At 49.3% G+C, this 16,967-nt stretch overlaps 1 protein-coding gene across 1 annotated transcript in view; it reads right to left on the bottom strand.

Moving 5' to 3' along the window:
* Positions 1–16,967, bottom strand: part of LOC142185610 (cytochrome P450 2G1-like) — a 29,379-nt gene that overhangs the window by 3,700 nt on the left and 8,712 nt on the right. Inside the window, exons 3-5 of the mRNA XM_075261037.1 lie at positions 16,302–16,454; positions 8,464–8,624; positions 7,363–7,607 (exon numbers count right to left, since the gene is read on the bottom strand). Coding sequence (XP_075117138.1) covers positions 7,363–7,607; positions 8,464–8,624; positions 16,302–16,454 — 559 coding nt within the window. The remainder of the gene's footprint in view (positions 1–7,362; positions 7,608–8,463; positions 8,625–16,301; positions 16,455–16,967) is intronic.

Raw genomic sequence — 16,967 nt, 5'->3', positions numbered from 1 at the left:
ATTACTGATCGCACTCACCCCATTACTGATCGCACTCACCCCATTACTGATCGCACTCACCCCATTACTGATCACACTCCCCCATTACTGTTCACACTCACCCCATTACTGATCGCACTCACCCCATTACTGATCGCACTCACCCCATTACTGATCACACTCCCCTCAGTACTGATGGCACTCACTCCATTACTGATCACACTCACCCCATTACTGATCACACTCACCCCATTACTGATCGCACTCACCCCACTCACCCCATTACTGATCACACTCACCCCATTACTGATCGCACTCACCCCATTACTGATCGCACTCACCCAATTACTGATGGCACTCACTCCATTACTGATCACACTCCCCCACTACTGATCACACTCACCCCAGTACAGATCACACTCACCCCATTACTGATCACACTCACCCCATTACTGATCACACTCCCCTCAGTATTGATCACACTCACCCCATTACTGATCACACTCACCCCATTACTGATCGCACTCACCCCATTACTGATGGCACTAACTCCATTACTGATCACACTCACCCCATTACTGATCACACTCCCCTCAGTACTGATCACACTCACCCCATTACTGATCACACTCACCCCATTACTGATCGCACTCACCCCATTACTGATCACACTCACCCCATTACTGATCGCACTCACCCCATTACTGATCACACTCACCCCAGTACAGATCGCACTCACCCCATTACTGATCGCACTCACCCCATTACTGATCGCACTCACCCCATTACTGATGGCACTCACCCCATTACTGATCACGCTCACCCCATTACTGACCACGCTCACCCCATTAGGGGGAGTTCACACGGAGTTACGTGCCGCGAGATTTGGCATGTAGACGCCGCGTGACCCTTTGCGTGCCGTACACGCTCCCATTCATTTCAATGGGAGCGGGGAGCGTATGCGCCGCGCTAGTTTGCGGCCGTGCATTTATTTACGGCCGCAAACTAGCGCGGCGCATACGCTCCCCGCTCTCATTGAAATGAATGGGAGCGTGTACGGCACGCAAAGGGTCACGCGGCGTCTACGTGCCAAATCTCGCGGCACGTAACTCCGTGTGAACCCGGCCTTACTGATCACGCTCACCCCATTTCTGATCACACTCACCCCATTACTGATTACACTCACCCCATTTCTGATCATGCTCACCCCATTACTGATGGCACTCACCCCATTACTGATCATGCTCACCTCATTACTGATGGCACTCATCCTATTACTGATCACACTCACCCCAGTACAGATCACATTCACCCCAGTACTGATCACACTCCCCCATTACTGATCACGCTCACCCCATTACTGATCACACTCACCCCAGTACTGATCACACTCACCCCATTACTGATCACACTCACCCCATTACTGATCACACTCACCCCAGTACTGATCACACTCACCCCATTACTGATCACACTCACCCCATTACTGATCATGCTCACCTCATTACTGATGGCACTCATCCTATTACTGATCACATTCACCCCAGTACTGATCACACTCCCCCATTACTGATCACGCTCACCCCATTACTGATCACACTCACCCCAGTACTGATCACACTCACCCCATTACTGATCACACTCCCCCATTACTGATCACACTCACCCCAGTACAGATCACACTCACCCCAGTACTGATCACACCCAATTACTGATGGCACTCACTCCATTACAGATCACACTCACCCCATTACTGATCGCACTCACCCCATTACTGATCGCACTCACCCCATTACTGATCAAACTCACCCCATTACTGATCGCACGCACCCCATTACTGATCACACTCACCCCATTACTGATCACACTCACCCAATTACTGATCAAACTCACCCCAATACAGATCACACTCACCCCATTACTGATCGCACTCACCCCATTACTGATCACACTCACCCCATTACTGATCAAACTCACCCCATTACTGATCGCACTCACCCCATTACTGATCACACTCACCCCATTACTGATCGCACTCACCCCATTACTGATCACACTCACCCAATTACTGATCACACTCACCCCATTACTGATCACACTCCCCTCAGTACTGATGGCACTCACTCCATTACTGATCACACTCACCCCATTACTGATCACACTCACCCCATTACTGACCACGCTCACCCCATTACTGATCACGCTCACCCCATTACTGATCACACTCCCCTCAGTACTGATGGCACTCACTCCATTACTGATCACACTCACCCCATTACTGATCACACTCACCCCATTACTGACCACGCTCACCCCATTACTGATCACGCTCACCCCATTACTGATCGCACTCACCCCATTACTGATCACACTCACCCCATTACTGATCACACTCACCCCATTACTGATCACACTCCCCCATTACTGATCACACTCACCCCATTACTGATCGCACTCACCCCATTACTGTTCACACTCCCCCCATTACTGATCATGCTCACCCCTTTACTGATGGCACTCACCCCATTACTGATGGCACTCACCCCATTACTGATTGCACTCACCCCATTACTGATCGCACTCACCCCATTACTGATCACACTCACCCCATTACTGATCACACTCACCCCATTACTGATTACACTCACCCCATTCCTGATCGCACTCACCCCATTACTGATCACACTCCCCCATTACTGATCGCACTCACCCCATTACTGATCGCACTCACCCCATTACTGATCACACTCACCCCATTACTGATCACACTCACCCCATTACTGATCACACTCACCCCATTACTGATTACACTCACCCCATTCCTGATCGCACTCACCCCATTACTGATCACACTCCCCCATTACTGATGGCACTCACCCCATTACTGATGGCACTCACCCCATTACTGATCGCACTCACCCCATTCCTGATCGCACTCACCCCATTACTGATCACACTCCCCCATTACTGATGGCACTCACCCCATTACTGATCACACTCACCCCATTCCTGATCGCACTCACCCCATTACTGATCACACTCCCCCATTACTGATGGCACTCACCCCATTCCTGATCACACTCACCGTGTCTATATATATATATATATATATATATATATATATATATATATATAGTTCTATGCGGGATAAGAAAAAAAAACACATCAAAGTCTGTTATACAGTTTCTCCTGAGCACAAGTATAACCAATAGGTGACGGCAAACTACTGTATGGGTTCATGGGGGGGATCAGAATGGAAAGAGCGCTATTTGACATGTGGAGGGTGGATTTTTCTGGAATAGTTTTCGGGTGCCATGTCTTTATTTGTAGGGTACATGGGATCCTCTAGTTCAGTTACATATAGTGATACTTAGTGAGGTTTATTTGGAAGACCAAGACTCGAGTCGCTGATAAATCCATAAAGAAATATTAAAAAATAAAACATGACAATGTACCCAATAAAACATCTTCAGAAGAAGCCTCTTATCTGAAGCAGATCAGTTCCAAGATGGATTTTCAACTCCTTCCTATAATTTGTCATCTTATTTGTAGCTGCACTTTTTGCGGTTACAGTAAAGACGGAACAGCAAAAATACTGCGGCCAAAAGATTAGTCTGTATTTTTTATTTTACTCAGGTTATTGTATGGGCCCCGTGAAGGATGAGGCCGAACACTGAGGAAATGCAGCATTTGTTTTTTTTTTTGTTGCCCTGTCACGGAGCAAAGGTATACGTCTTCCTCCGGATGGTCTTTTGAATCAACAGGGACGCAAGAGGTCGGGAGACAACAGCAATTTATTGTAATCCACAAAGTTAGTAGCCGGCGGCGGTCACATCAACCGTAATAACAATAAGTCCACAGAAGTCACAATCCAATGATAACTTTGGTTCCTTGGTCCTGTAACTAAATTCTGGCTCTCTGCAGAGCTGTGCACAGGCCGGCTAACACATACTAACTGCAAGCTACAACTATATACTAAACTGTTACTTCCTATATCTGGGGGTGGGAAGGGCTGAGTCACAGATCCTTCCCCCCTCACCTATGCCAAGGAGAGCAGACTCCCTGTCTCTTTTGAACAATGCACAGTCCAACATCTTCTTGGAGACACCGATCAGATTATCTCCACCCATTGTCCTCACTAGTTAGAGGTATTTGCATACAATGTGCTAACACACTAGACCCTAATCAGCCAACTACACATTGATGTATACAACAGGTTAGAGAATACATTCCACATGAAATATATATTACACATTGCCTATAGTATAGACTCTAACCATCCCGTGACAACCCCTCCCCCTCTCAAAACATGTGCATGACACAATTGGCCTACACAGGTAAATTGGGGAATGCACATCAGTCTCTATAGGTCATATGTCCTCCTGCCGGGATAACCCATCCGCGTTCTGGTATTGGTTCCCTCGGCGGTGCTGAATGGTAAAGTTGTAGGGTTGAAGGGCTGGCATCTGTCAGAAAATCCGGTGGATCCATGTTGGCTTCTCCCTGAGCTTGGCTTCGGGTCACTGCTCCCACAAAGTGGCACTGTAGATTTCCAACATCGTTGCCTAACAGAACATCGGCCGGCAGCCCGCTCATCACACCAATTGTGCATCGTTTTGGTCCATAACCATAGTCGAGTTCCACGGTAGCTTTAGGAATACGTCTTTGAGTACCCCCTGCCAACTTGATAGAAATGCCAGAGCCCTCCTCTAGGGCCTCGGGTCGCACAACTCGGGGGTCCGCTACCGTTAGGAAAGCTCCCGAGTCCCGGAATCCAACAACTGTTCGGCCATCCAGTAGGACCTCCTGCAAGTGCTTCCTCTGAAGGTTTGCGGGATGTGTGGCGGAAGGCTGAATCCCATAGACCCCTGGAGGTGGAACAGATGGGTCATTCATGGAGTCATCTGGAAATGGGGCCAAACTTTCTGTCCTAGGGGTGGTTCCCAGGTAGTGAATAGGCCGGGATGCCACGGTGGCCCGTGCCCCCATGTTAGCAGGGCAACTAGCTTGCAAATGTCCAGGCCGCCCGCACCCAAAACATCTGCGCTCTAGCATTCTTCCAGTGGGTCGTTGTCTAGGGACAGGGTTGTTCATAGCTGGAGGCCGATGGGCTGGGGCAGGGGTAGAGGGGGAATTGTAATCCTGAGGCCGGACACGAAAGGTGGGTGGCTGGCTGAAGGGTGTCTGGCGGACTGTGGTAGTTTTCCGCTCCTCTGCAAACAACCTCTTCCACTGCGGCTTGATGGTCAGGCCCTCATCTGCAAGAGAAGCAGCTTGCTCAACTGTGGCTGGGTTCCGTTCCAGCACCCACTCACGGATCTCAGCGGGGCACTGGGAAAAGAACTGTTCCTTAAGTATGACTTGGAGGATCTTATCGACTGTGACAGCCTCCTCTCCTTCTAGCCAGCGCTTGCATGCTTGCTTCAACTTGTGGGCGAACATGTGGAAGGAGCTTCCCCCATTGTAAGACAAAGAGCGGAACTGAACTCGGTAGGACTCTGGAGTGACTGCATAATACTTCTGCACCGCTCTTTTAATGGCCTCATAGTCCCGCTGATCACTAGGGTCCATGGCTCTGAGAGCTTCCGCAGCCCCATCTCGTAGGTGCCCCACCAGATACCGGACCCAATCCTTCTCTGGGACTTCCATCAGGCGGCACTGGTGTTCGAAGTCCTGAAAATATCCATCAACATCCCCAGCCGCTTCATCAAAGGTCTTGAAGTGTTTATGGGAGACATATGGTGGTTCTCTCACTGTTGGGCTGGGGGTCGACGTTTGATTATAATTCCGCGCAGTTATCTCAGCCATTCGCATTTCATGCGCCATTCTTTCCTTTTCATACGCCATTCTCTGTTCCTCCTTCTCCGTTTCCTGAGCCCTCTGTAATGCTCTACTCCTTTGCTCTGCAGTTGCTTCTAGCCCCAGCACTGCCAATTCCTCCTCATACAAAACAACCCATCTGCTCTTTTGGGTCTGTACCTGCCACTCCCGTATCTCTACTGTCTCCTGGGGGCAGCCCTCCTCATGGTCGCTTTGCAGGGTCATCTCCTCCAGTGCCTCGATCAGTTGATCTTTCGTTCTTGCCTGGTAACTCAGGTTTAGTTCCCGGGCCCTTAATTTTAGACTTGCCATAGTCCAGTTCCTGTATTCTGAGGTTGTGGCTCCATTAATCGCTGGGCTGCTGTAGTCCATCTCGCTGTCCGCTGTTGATCCCACCACTGCCAACCAGTTGTCACGGAGCAAAGGTATACGTCTTCCTCCGGATGGTCTTTTGAATCAACAGGGACGCAAGAGGTCGGGAGACAACAGCAATTTATTGTAATCCACAAAGTTAGTAGCCGGCGGCGGTCACATCAACCGTAATAACAATAAGTCCACAGAAGTCACAATCCAATGATAACTTTGGTTCCTTGGTCCTGTAACTAAATTCTGGCTCTCTGCAGAGCTGTGCACAGGCCGGCTAACACATACTAACTGCAAGCTACAACTATATACTAAACTGTTACTTCCTATATCTGGGGGTGGGAAGGGCTGAGTCACAGATCCTTCCCCCCTCACCTATGCCAAGGAGAGCAGACTCCCTGTCTCTTTTGAACAATGCACAGTCCAACATCTTCTTGGAGACACCGATCAGATTATCTCCACCCATTGTCCTCACTAGTTAGAGGTATTTGCATACAATGTGCTAACACACTAGACCCTAATCAGCCAACTACACATTGATGTATACAACAGGTTAGAGAATACATTCCACATGAAATATATATTACACATTGCCTATAGTATAGACTCTAACCATCCCGTGACATGCCCATTTTGCTGAAGTTTTTTGATCCAAACCCAGGAATGGCTAAAATTGGAATGGGGAATATCTAGGGAACTTCTTATACTTTTCCTTTCTGCCGAATCTACTCCTGGCTTTAGCTCTAAAAACCACAAAAAAAGCTGCATTTCCAACCCGTGGGGCCTTGAAATAAAGGGGCTTTCTGGAACTTGAAATTGATCAACTATTGAAGATCTGTGGGGGTTCGACACTTGTGACCCCAAGGATCAGTTGGCTAAAGCTCCACAAGCTCAGCTTCCTTTCTCAGTCCATGTGATATCATGTTCATCAGTAGCATGGCCTCCTTGTAAGTCGTTCCCATTCAAGGTAATGAGTTTAGGTCCGGTGCCAACCACAGACACTGTACAAAATGTATGGTGTTGCACTCACTTAAGCATTGCAGCCTCTTCACACAGCTGATCTGCCAGGGGACCAGATGTCGGACCCCTGACAATCTTTAATTGATGATCTATACTAAGGATAAGATCCTCAATTATGGAACCTGAAAACCCCTCTCAATGGAGGATTCCATGTTGTCTTCCTGCAGTCTTACATAGCACCTTATTACAGGGTTCCCACTGACTATAAGGACATCGAGGGCTCTTATAAAGGGGATCTTTCCATTTACCTTTTCCATTTTAATGAGAAAAGCATCGACGTAGCTCTGAGGGTTATTCACATCCAAAGCTTTCTTGTTCATTTTAGCTCTTTCTTCCACAAATTGAAGGAGGTTTTTTACATACTCGAAGATCTTCTGATGTCTCCCAGGAATAAACTGCATGACCGAGGGGAACATCTCATACACCTAAAACAAAATAAAATGGAGAGTCAGATAATAATGAAAATCACAAAGGTGTCGGCATGATAAGATGTGTCACCAGTGCTGGACTGACCCACCCGAGTAGCAGAAGTGGGCTCAGGCTCTAACACAATAATGGTCCAGAAGAAGACACTCAGATTTGAAGGGTACTATGGTCTATTTCCTAGGGGTTGTTGGATGTTGGGCTCCCAGAATTCTGTCTGGACACAAAGAATCTCAGTCTGACACTATTTACATTGGATAATTAAAGGGGCTCTATCACTGGGAAATGTCATTTTTATCTAATCACATGCTTGCACAGGCTTTAGAAAGTCTATTCCACACCGACCTTTAGTCTGTAGATTGCCTCAGTGGTGTCTGAATAAGTCCGTCTTTATTCATATGCTAATGAGCCTCCAGCCAGCTCAGGAAGTTCCCAGCAGCCTCCTCTCTCCCATTATCTTCTATGTGTGTGAAGAAAACAGGAAGCCGAGTCATCATCAGCCCGAGCAGCAGTCTCCCATAGAAAACAGCAGGGAGAGGTGTGCACCATGTATCGTGCACTAGTCTAATTAGCATATGAATATAAACGGACTTATTCAGAAACCACTGAGGCAATCTACATACAAAAGGTAGGTGTGAAATAGACTTTCTAAGGGCTATGCAAGGATGTGATTAGTTAAAAATGACTTTTCCTAGTGATAGAGCCCCTTTAATCACACAGACTCCATCCGCTCCATCCGGCCTCTCCACCTCCTAAGAACATCTCAATATACCTTGAGATTATGCAAATATGTTCAGTAGCTAAAGGCAGAATGATAAAAATATCAAAATTTTGTTCCAAACCTTCTTTAGTTCTTACCTGGCCCCAACCTGAGCTGACAATGGCGAACGCTGTATTTACCCAGGAGATAACATTCAGGAGCTCGGCGTCCTCGTAATCTTGGCGATGTCCAAACATGATGGAGAAGATAATGTTGCAGGCGGCTTTACTTAGGTAATGTCGAGGCTCCACCAATGATTCTAGGACAAGAGGTATAACATATATAAAGTAAGTCATCGACTGCCATAAAGTAGGATATAATGTATCAGGTACTGCTGACCTATCACTAAGCGGTGCTTCAATGTCTGACTCTGGAAAGACTCTTAGGACAGACCAAGGTGATTTATTGAAGCATCTTCCAGCTTGTTCTGCATTGCAATGAATTTGGATGTTTCTATTTCAGGACTTTAAATAAAGCTTTTTAAAATTCTCTTTACATTGGGGTGGGAGGGGGGGATGGGGATTAATGACTTGCATGTTTTTGTTGTCTGTCCAAATGATCTATAACCGGTAGAAGATGGAGCACTAGAAGTTCAATGCACTTAAAGGGATCCTATCAGTCAGACACATTTTTTTGTAGGTGCCACTTCGGAATATCCTTAAGAAAGACAATTCGTCTCCTACCTTTTGTCGTCTTCTCCGCCGCCGTTCGCCTATAATCCTTGTCAGTTGTTGTCAGTATGTAAATTAGAAAATAGCCGCTTCCAATACTGTGCAAGCGGGCATTTTCTCGTGACCTGTGGACATGCGCAGTCTGCTCTGCCCAAGGCCCGAGGCCTTAGAAGTTACAAGCCACCACTGGCTGAAGATGACACTGCTGAAGAAGAGGAGGCGGCGCTGGAGAGAGTTATCTGGGGTCACCCCCAGTGCTGTCTGAGCGCTGGGGCCCGCCCTTAGTGCTGCGAAAGAACTCATTTACATACCAACAATAACCGGGAATGTAGGCGAATGGCTGCGAACGAGAAGGTAGGAGATGAATAGCCTTTCTTAAGGCTATTCCGACGTGGTACCTACAAAAAATTGTGTCTGACTGATAGTATCCCTTTAAAGGGGCTGCTCAGCAAATAAATTAATAAATACTGTAAATGATATGTAACTTCTAAAGAAATAGCAAATAATACATTTTCTATCTATAAAGAACATTGTTCCGGATTCTTTTTCATTTTACTTATTTATATTTAGTTTGGAGCAAATTTATGATTGGATGCAAAACAGAAAAGAGTCACAAACTGCAGTTTTGCTCATCTTTCCATAGCCGACAAGATGCCATTTGATCCTGGGGGATTATTACAGTCAAAGGGGGCATTCGCACGGAGTAACGCCGGGCGTGTATCACAGCCATACACGCCGGCGTTACGGCAGACCGCCGAACACTTCCCATTCACTTCAATGGGAGTGCTCATAACAGCGGCGTTTACGAGTGCTCCCATTGAAGTGAATGGGAAGTGTTCGGCAGGCTGCCGTAGCGCCGACGTGTACGGCTGTAATACACGCCCGGCGTTACTCCGTGTGAATGCCCACTAAAATTGTCCCTGAGTCACAGGCATAGCTAAAGGCTTGTCACGGGGGGTGAACATATCGGAGTGGGGCCCCATACCTAAAAAAAATCCTGCCTTACAGGTGATGTATCTGACTGTAATTATTCATATTTCTCATCTGACCATTCCTGCCATGTGCAGCTTTATTCATTGGTTGTCTTGTGCCCTCCTTATTATACTATCACCTGCACACTTGCAATAATGATTGTCAAGTGGACAAGCCCTTTCCCCCTACGCCCAAACAGCAGCACAAGATGGGGTATTCCTGCCCCTGTGTACTGTTAGGACAGGTGGAACTTTTAATAAACTAACAAGTTGCCCTCCCATAAAAGGCCCAGGAGACCTCCCCCTCCCTGTGTTTTTTTCTGTCCTGTTACCAGGACAGGTGGAGGGAGAGGTCTCCTCTCCCATCTGAATTTAGGATGGCCTCCGCTCCCCTGTGGACTTACCTGGGGTAGTGGAGGTCGCCTTCTTGGGGCAATGCAGGGTCCGTTCCGCGCTGTCGGCTCCATCTTGTATGCCTCCGGCGCCGCTCCTAGCCGCCTAGGAACGTGTCTTCCTTCTGGCGGAGTGGGGAACCTTGCGGCACCACTATGGTTTCGGCCGCGGACACTGTGTGTGCGCCGCGGCCTTCCGCGCATGCACGGTAGTCACTTCGCGCATGCGCGGGGGTCCTGATTCGCGCATGCGCAGCTTTCCGTCCGGCAATAATGATTGTCAAGTGGACAAGCCCTTTCCCCCTACTCCCAAACAGCAGCACAAGATGGGGTATTCCTGCCCCTGTGTACTGTTAGGACAGGTGGAACTTTTAATAAACTAACAAGTTGCCCTCCCATAAAAGGCCCAGGAGACCTCCCCCTCCCTGTGTTTTTTTCTGTCCTGTTACCAGGACAGGTGGAGGGAGAGGTCTCCTCTCCCATCTGAATTTAGGATGGCCTCCGCTCCCCTGTGGACTTACCTGGGGTAGTGGAGGTCGCCTTCTTGGGGCAATGCAGGGTCCGTTCCGCGCTGTCGGCTCCATCTTGTATGCCTCCGGCGCCGCTCCTAGCCGCCTAGGAACGTGTCTTCCTTCTGGCGGAGTGGGGAACCTTGCGGCACCACTATGGTTTCGGCCGCGGACACTGTGTGTGCGCCGCGGCCTTCCGCGCATGCACGGTAGTCACTTCGCGCATGCGCGGGGGTCCTGATTCGCGCATGCGCAGCTTTCCGTCCGGCGCATGCTCACCAGAATTACAGAGCGCCGGACGGGGGTTTTAAAAGCCCACGGATTTGGGGCTTGTTAGGGGGATGTTTCCCCATCTAAAGAGGCCAGGAAGGATCTCTTTTTAGGTAGAGGAGCCCAGAGTGCCCCCTTTTTTTGTGGCTTAGGCGGAAGTGGCAGGGGGCGTGGTTAAGCTAGCCCCGCCCCCTCCCGCCCTATTTAGTGCTGCTTTGCCCAGTGCAGTTTGCCTGTCAGCTCGTGCTTACAGGTTGCTACTGCTCTTGGGCAACCAGAAAAGTAGTCAAACCCTTGACAAGGATTCCTGAAGGAATAAGGTGATGTATTCCCCCTAGTGGGGCCTGAGGGTAAAGCAGAAGGTAAGAGAAGTAACTGATGGTATGTCTCTCCTTAGATGTCGTCTTCCTCCTCAATGCCAGAAAATCCTAGGAGGAAAGCTCCCGCCAAACGCCGCCACCTAGCCTGCATCAAGTGCGAGGTGCCTCTTCCGGACGGCTATGCGTATCAGTGCTGCCGTGGGTGCCGTGGCCTCCCGTCAGAGGACACGTCCGTCCGAGATGTAGTTGGCTGGGTGAGAGAGTTTGTGGAGGAGTCAATGAGGGAGATGAAAGTCTCGATCTCCCAACTATCTAGAAGGCCTCGCTTGGAGTCATCGCCTCCTTCTCTCCCGCCTATGGAGGCTCTACAAATCCTAGATGAGGTTTCCTCAGAAGAGGACAACCTGGAACCCGTTAAACCTGTCTTTTCAGCAGACAGAATGCCCAAACTACTGAAAGTAGTACGGGCCAAGGAGGTAGGGGAAGCTACTGAGGAGACTCCATCTAGCTCCCTCAGGTCCTTTAAGGCCAATGCGGATATGGTCAAAAGGATGGAAGCGGAATAGAGGTTTCCTGAACGTCCATTCAACGCTTCCAGGCGTTTTAGGGCGCTGTTTCCCTTAGCTGAAGCCCAGTCCAGCTCATGGGGCCCCCCGCCCAAAGTGGATATAGCGGTCTCTAAGCTATCAAAGCGCACCGTGGTACCAGCAGAGGATGGTTCGAACCTCCAGGATGTGATGGATCGCAGAGCGGAGGGGTCCCTTATGCCTCCTCTGCAGCGCAGGCCTCAGTAGGCATTGCAGCTAGCGAGGTAGTCACCAGGCTGTGGGCGGAGGTCTCGAATCTTGAAAGAGACATCGACTTAGGTGTCCATAGAGACGATCTGCTGACAGCCATGACAAGCATCAGTCTAATGTCTGACTACCTCTCTGAGGCGGCTTTCTACCAGGTCAAGCTGGCAGCAAGGGCTATGGCTTTGTCTACTGCTGCGAGGCGTCCCCTCTGGCTCAAGCCCTGGAGGGCAGACAATGCCTCAAAATTTAATTTGTGCGCTTTACCATTTGAACCGGGCAGATTATTTGGAAGCGAACTCGACCGCATAATGGAGAGGCTGGCCGACTCGAAGGGCAAGAGCCTCCCCCAGTCTTCAGGGTCTAGGCAACGATCCTTTCGGGGCTATGCGCCCTCTAGAGGCATTTCAAGAGGCCAATTTTGGAGGCGCCCCGGTGGCCAACCAAGAGGCGGTCGAGGTTCCTCCCGTGGAGGTGAAAAAAGATCCACCTTCTCACTATTACGATCCCCCCGCCTGCAGGGCCGCGGTGGGGGGTCGTCTTTCTTTACATCTAGCCGCCTGGCACCAATATATCCAAGATCCATGGGTTCTCCAGCTTATACAGGATGGCTACAAAATAAGCTTTCTTTCCCCCCCTCCAGACAGATACAGGAGGACCCGCCCTCTTCAGGGCACCAAGCAGCTTCATCTTCAAAGATCCATGCAGGAGTATGTGGACAAGGCTGCATTGGAACCAGTCCCTCTAGACGAGCAGGGTCAAGGCGTCTATTCGCCCGTATTTCTTGTGCCAAAGTCGACCGGAGGGTGGCGCATGATTATCGACCTAAGGTATATAAATCAATTCATCCGCAAGGTCCGGTTCCGTATGGAGACCATAAGGTCGGTTCTCCCCTTTTTGCAGCCAGGAGATCTATTCGTCACCTTGGATCTGAGGGACGCATACCTCCACATTCCCATTTATGCTCCGCACAGGAAGTATCTAAGAATTGCCATACATCTAAACGGAAGATTACATCACTTCCAGTTTACGGCTCTCTCGTTCGGTATATCCTCGGCCCCACACACCTTTACAAAGGTAGTGGCCCCGGTCGTAGCCGCCCTGCACCTCCAGGGGATATTTATTATCCCGTATCTAGACGACTGGCTATTAAAGGCCCAGTCAAGGGAGGCTCTCGCCACACAGTTGGGTACCACAGTGGTATTCATAAGCGAGCTGGGCTGGCTGGTAAACTGGCAGAAGTCAGTAGTGGTTCCATCAACCCGGGTTCAATTCCTGGGATTCAATTTGGATTCTCTCAGTATGATGATCTCCCTGCCCTCTCCCCGGAAGGAGAAGATTGGTCGAGCGGTCCACCACCTATCCCGAACCAGGAAGGTTACAATCAGGACAGCTATGAAGGTCCTAGGACTCATGTCCGCGGCCATCGAGGCAGTTCCCTGGGCACTATGGCATATGCGCCCCTTACAGCTCGAGATCCTGAGAGAATGGAACCACAGTCCTTCTGGACTTCAGAAGCCTATCCAGTTATCCATCAGTATCCGTCGATCACTGGAATGGTGGTCCCAGCTCAAGGACGGGAGGTCCACGGTCCAGACCTCCTGGACCCTGTTGACCACAGATGCCTCCCTCACAGGTTGGGGAGCACATCTGGGGGAGACCCTGATACGAGGAACCTGGAGCCAAGAGGAGAGAACTCGCTCCTCCAACTGGCGAGAGCTTACCGCAATATAGCTGGCACTTCGGAATCTGACTCCCCATGTGCAGGGGAAGGCGGTCAGAGTAAGAACAGACAACATAACGGCCGTGCAGTATGTCAACAAACAAGGAGGCACCAGGTCTCCCTCCCTGATGCGGGTGACCAACCAAATTTTTTCCTGGGCAGAAAGGAACTTATCCCGTTTGTCAGCGGTGCATATCAAGGGCCACCTCAATGTCCTGGCGGATCAGCTAAGCAGGGGCCTAGTAACAACAGCCGAGTGGTCCCTGAGCCAGAAGATCTTCCAACAACTCACCAAGATGTGGGGTCTCCCCGAGGTGGATCTGATGGCCACCCAAACAACGCCAAGGTGGGACTCTTTTGCTCCCTGTATCGGGACGGCAATCCCTTGGCGATCGATGCCCTGTCAATACCCTGGAGCTTCAAACTAGCATACATTTTCCCTCCGATTCCGATGATTCCCAGGGTATTGGCGAAACTCAGGCAGGACCAGACGTCGGCCATTGTCATCATGCCGTTCTGGCCGAAAAGGGCATGGTTTACCCACCTCATGTTAATGAGTCGAGGGACCTACTGGAGGCTTCCGCGTGTCCAAAACCTGGTAACTCTAAACAGTCAGCTCTGCCAGGATCTGGACAGGTTCAACCTCACTGCCTGGAGGTTGACCGCACCGTACGTGGAGACAGAGGATTGTCCCAGGCCGTCTTAAGGACGTTGGCCCACTCTAGAGCGGATTCAACCAATCGCAGTTACCAGAGGATTGCTCAGGTATTTAAGGACTGGGGGGCCAGGAGACAGTGTGATACATCGTCCATTGAATCAGTCCTGGAGTTCTTACAGGAAGGATTGGACAAGGGATTGTCCCCAGCCACCTTAAGGGTGCATGTCTCGGCACTATCCGCTCTATTAGGCACCAGGCTATCTCAGAATCCCCTCATAAGGCAATTCCAGAAAGGGGCCTCTAGGGTCCGACCCCCGGTATGGCCCCCGGCTCCCCAATGGGACCTAGCTGCGGTTCTACAAGGGCTATGTGCCCCGCCATTTGAGCCCTTGACAGAGGTAGAGTTCAAATACCTCTCGTGGAAGGTAACCTTTTTGCTGGCAATCACATCGGCCAAGCGAGTAGGGGAGCTTCAGGCCCTGCCTGCCTCGGAACCATATACAACCTTTTTCCCGGACAGAGTCCAGCTCAAATTTTCCAAGGATTTCTGCCGAAGGTTCCTACGATGGAAAATATTAACCAAACAATAACCTTACCAGCGTTCTTCCCCTCTCCCTCCTCTGAGTGGGAGGAGAGAATGCACAGCCTGGATCTTGTGCGAACACTGCGCATATACTTTGATCGGACGAGCTCATTCCGCAGAGCAGACAATTTGCTCATTAATTTCTTTGGTCACAACAGGGGAAGGAAAGCATCTAAAACCACACTATCGAGGTGGATCAAAGAAGCCATTTCAGGTGCCCTGCAGACACAGGGTCTGCCGGTCCCAGAGTTTTTGCGTGCCCATGCTACTAGGGCAGTAGCCGCGTCTTGGGCAGAGAGACAATCCCTCTCGGTGGACCAAATCTGTGCGGCTGCATCTTGGTCTTCACACTTAACCTTTGCAAGGCACTACAGACTGGACTTGCACACCACCAAAGCAAAATCCTTTGGGTACTCGATCCTGACCTCTGCTTGCCAGGATCGCCCTGGGTATTAGGGTAGAAGGGGTATTACTCGTTAAATTCCCATCTTGTGCTGCTGTTTGGGCGTAGGGGGAATGGAAGATTATGTAGATAATCTGTTTTCCCTTAGCCCAAACAGCAGCACAAAGCTCCCTCCCTTCTGACTTATGTTGATTATACACGGGTATATTCTGTATGATGCTTGGAGACTAACACAGGGAGGGGGAGGTCTCCTGGGCCTTTTATGGGAGGGCAACTTGTTAGTTTATTAAAAGTTCCACCTGTCCTAAGAGTACACAGGGGCAGGAATACCCCATCTTGTGCTGCTGTTTGGGCGTAGGGAAAACAGATTATCTACATAATCTTCCATTATTTCCCACTTCAAAAGGTTGTGGAGACAAAACTTCCCAGCAGTAGCTCAGGAACAAATGCAGGTTTGAATAGACCACCAGGAATTAATGGCATCCTGCCAGTGGGGGGGGAAGGTAGGATTGTGATAAAGAGAAAGGTTCAAGGTTTCTACTGGTCAAGGAAACTCTATATGACGTTATATGGTTTTATTTTTTTAAACTGCTCTGATTTAAGAAACTATCACATAGTAGACATCTTGTTATTGTCTGTAACAACCTTTAGTCTTCTTGAATTCCTCCACCAGACACTCGGCCTCTTCTTGTATTTGATCCTGGATATTCCTTTTTCCCATGCTAAAATCCCGCATTGCGGAAAGAGAAAATCTCCGAAGTTTGCGCCATCTGTCCATGTGACTTGTGAAAGCAATTCCTGAATAATGAAAATACATTGGATTGATATTGAGGTCTACCATGTAACATTCATACAAGTCAATGTGCATCAGCTTAACCCCTAATCTGACTATTTGCGGCCCTCTATCTGGTGGCCGGTGCTGCAGTCACGTTAAAGTCAAACACCTGAGATTTACAAGTGATCCTGTACAAGTGATAAGTGCAGGAATCTCCATGCTGAAGTTACTGTCCTGGTGGCAGCCAAAAAAAAATTGCACCACCCGTGGATTTTGTTAAATGTATGTAATGCGTATAAATTGAGTCCCTGCAGATGCTATGTATACCTCCTACTACGAAATCAACTGAAAAGGTGACATGTACAAAATTTGCCAAATACTCGTCATCCAGGAGAGAAGAGGATAGAAATGGAAAAAGACAAGAAATCATTTTCGCTACAATCATCGCATTTTGTGAAATGGTGTGTTTTGTTTTTTTTGGTGGCCACCGTACATTGTGATAAGGGAAGCTTTTAGGACTTGTATCATCACTTTCA

Source organism: Leptodactylus fuscus, chromosome 11 (assembly GCF_031893055.1).
Source record: "Leptodactylus fuscus isolate aLepFus1 chromosome 11, aLepFus1.hap2, whole genome shotgun sequence".
NCBI lineage: Eukaryota > Metazoa > Chordata > Amphibia > Anura > Leptodactylidae > Leptodactylus > Leptodactylus fuscus.
The sequence above is the reverse complement of the archived record's forward strand: the minus strand, read 5'-3'. Positions and strand labels throughout refer to the sequence as shown.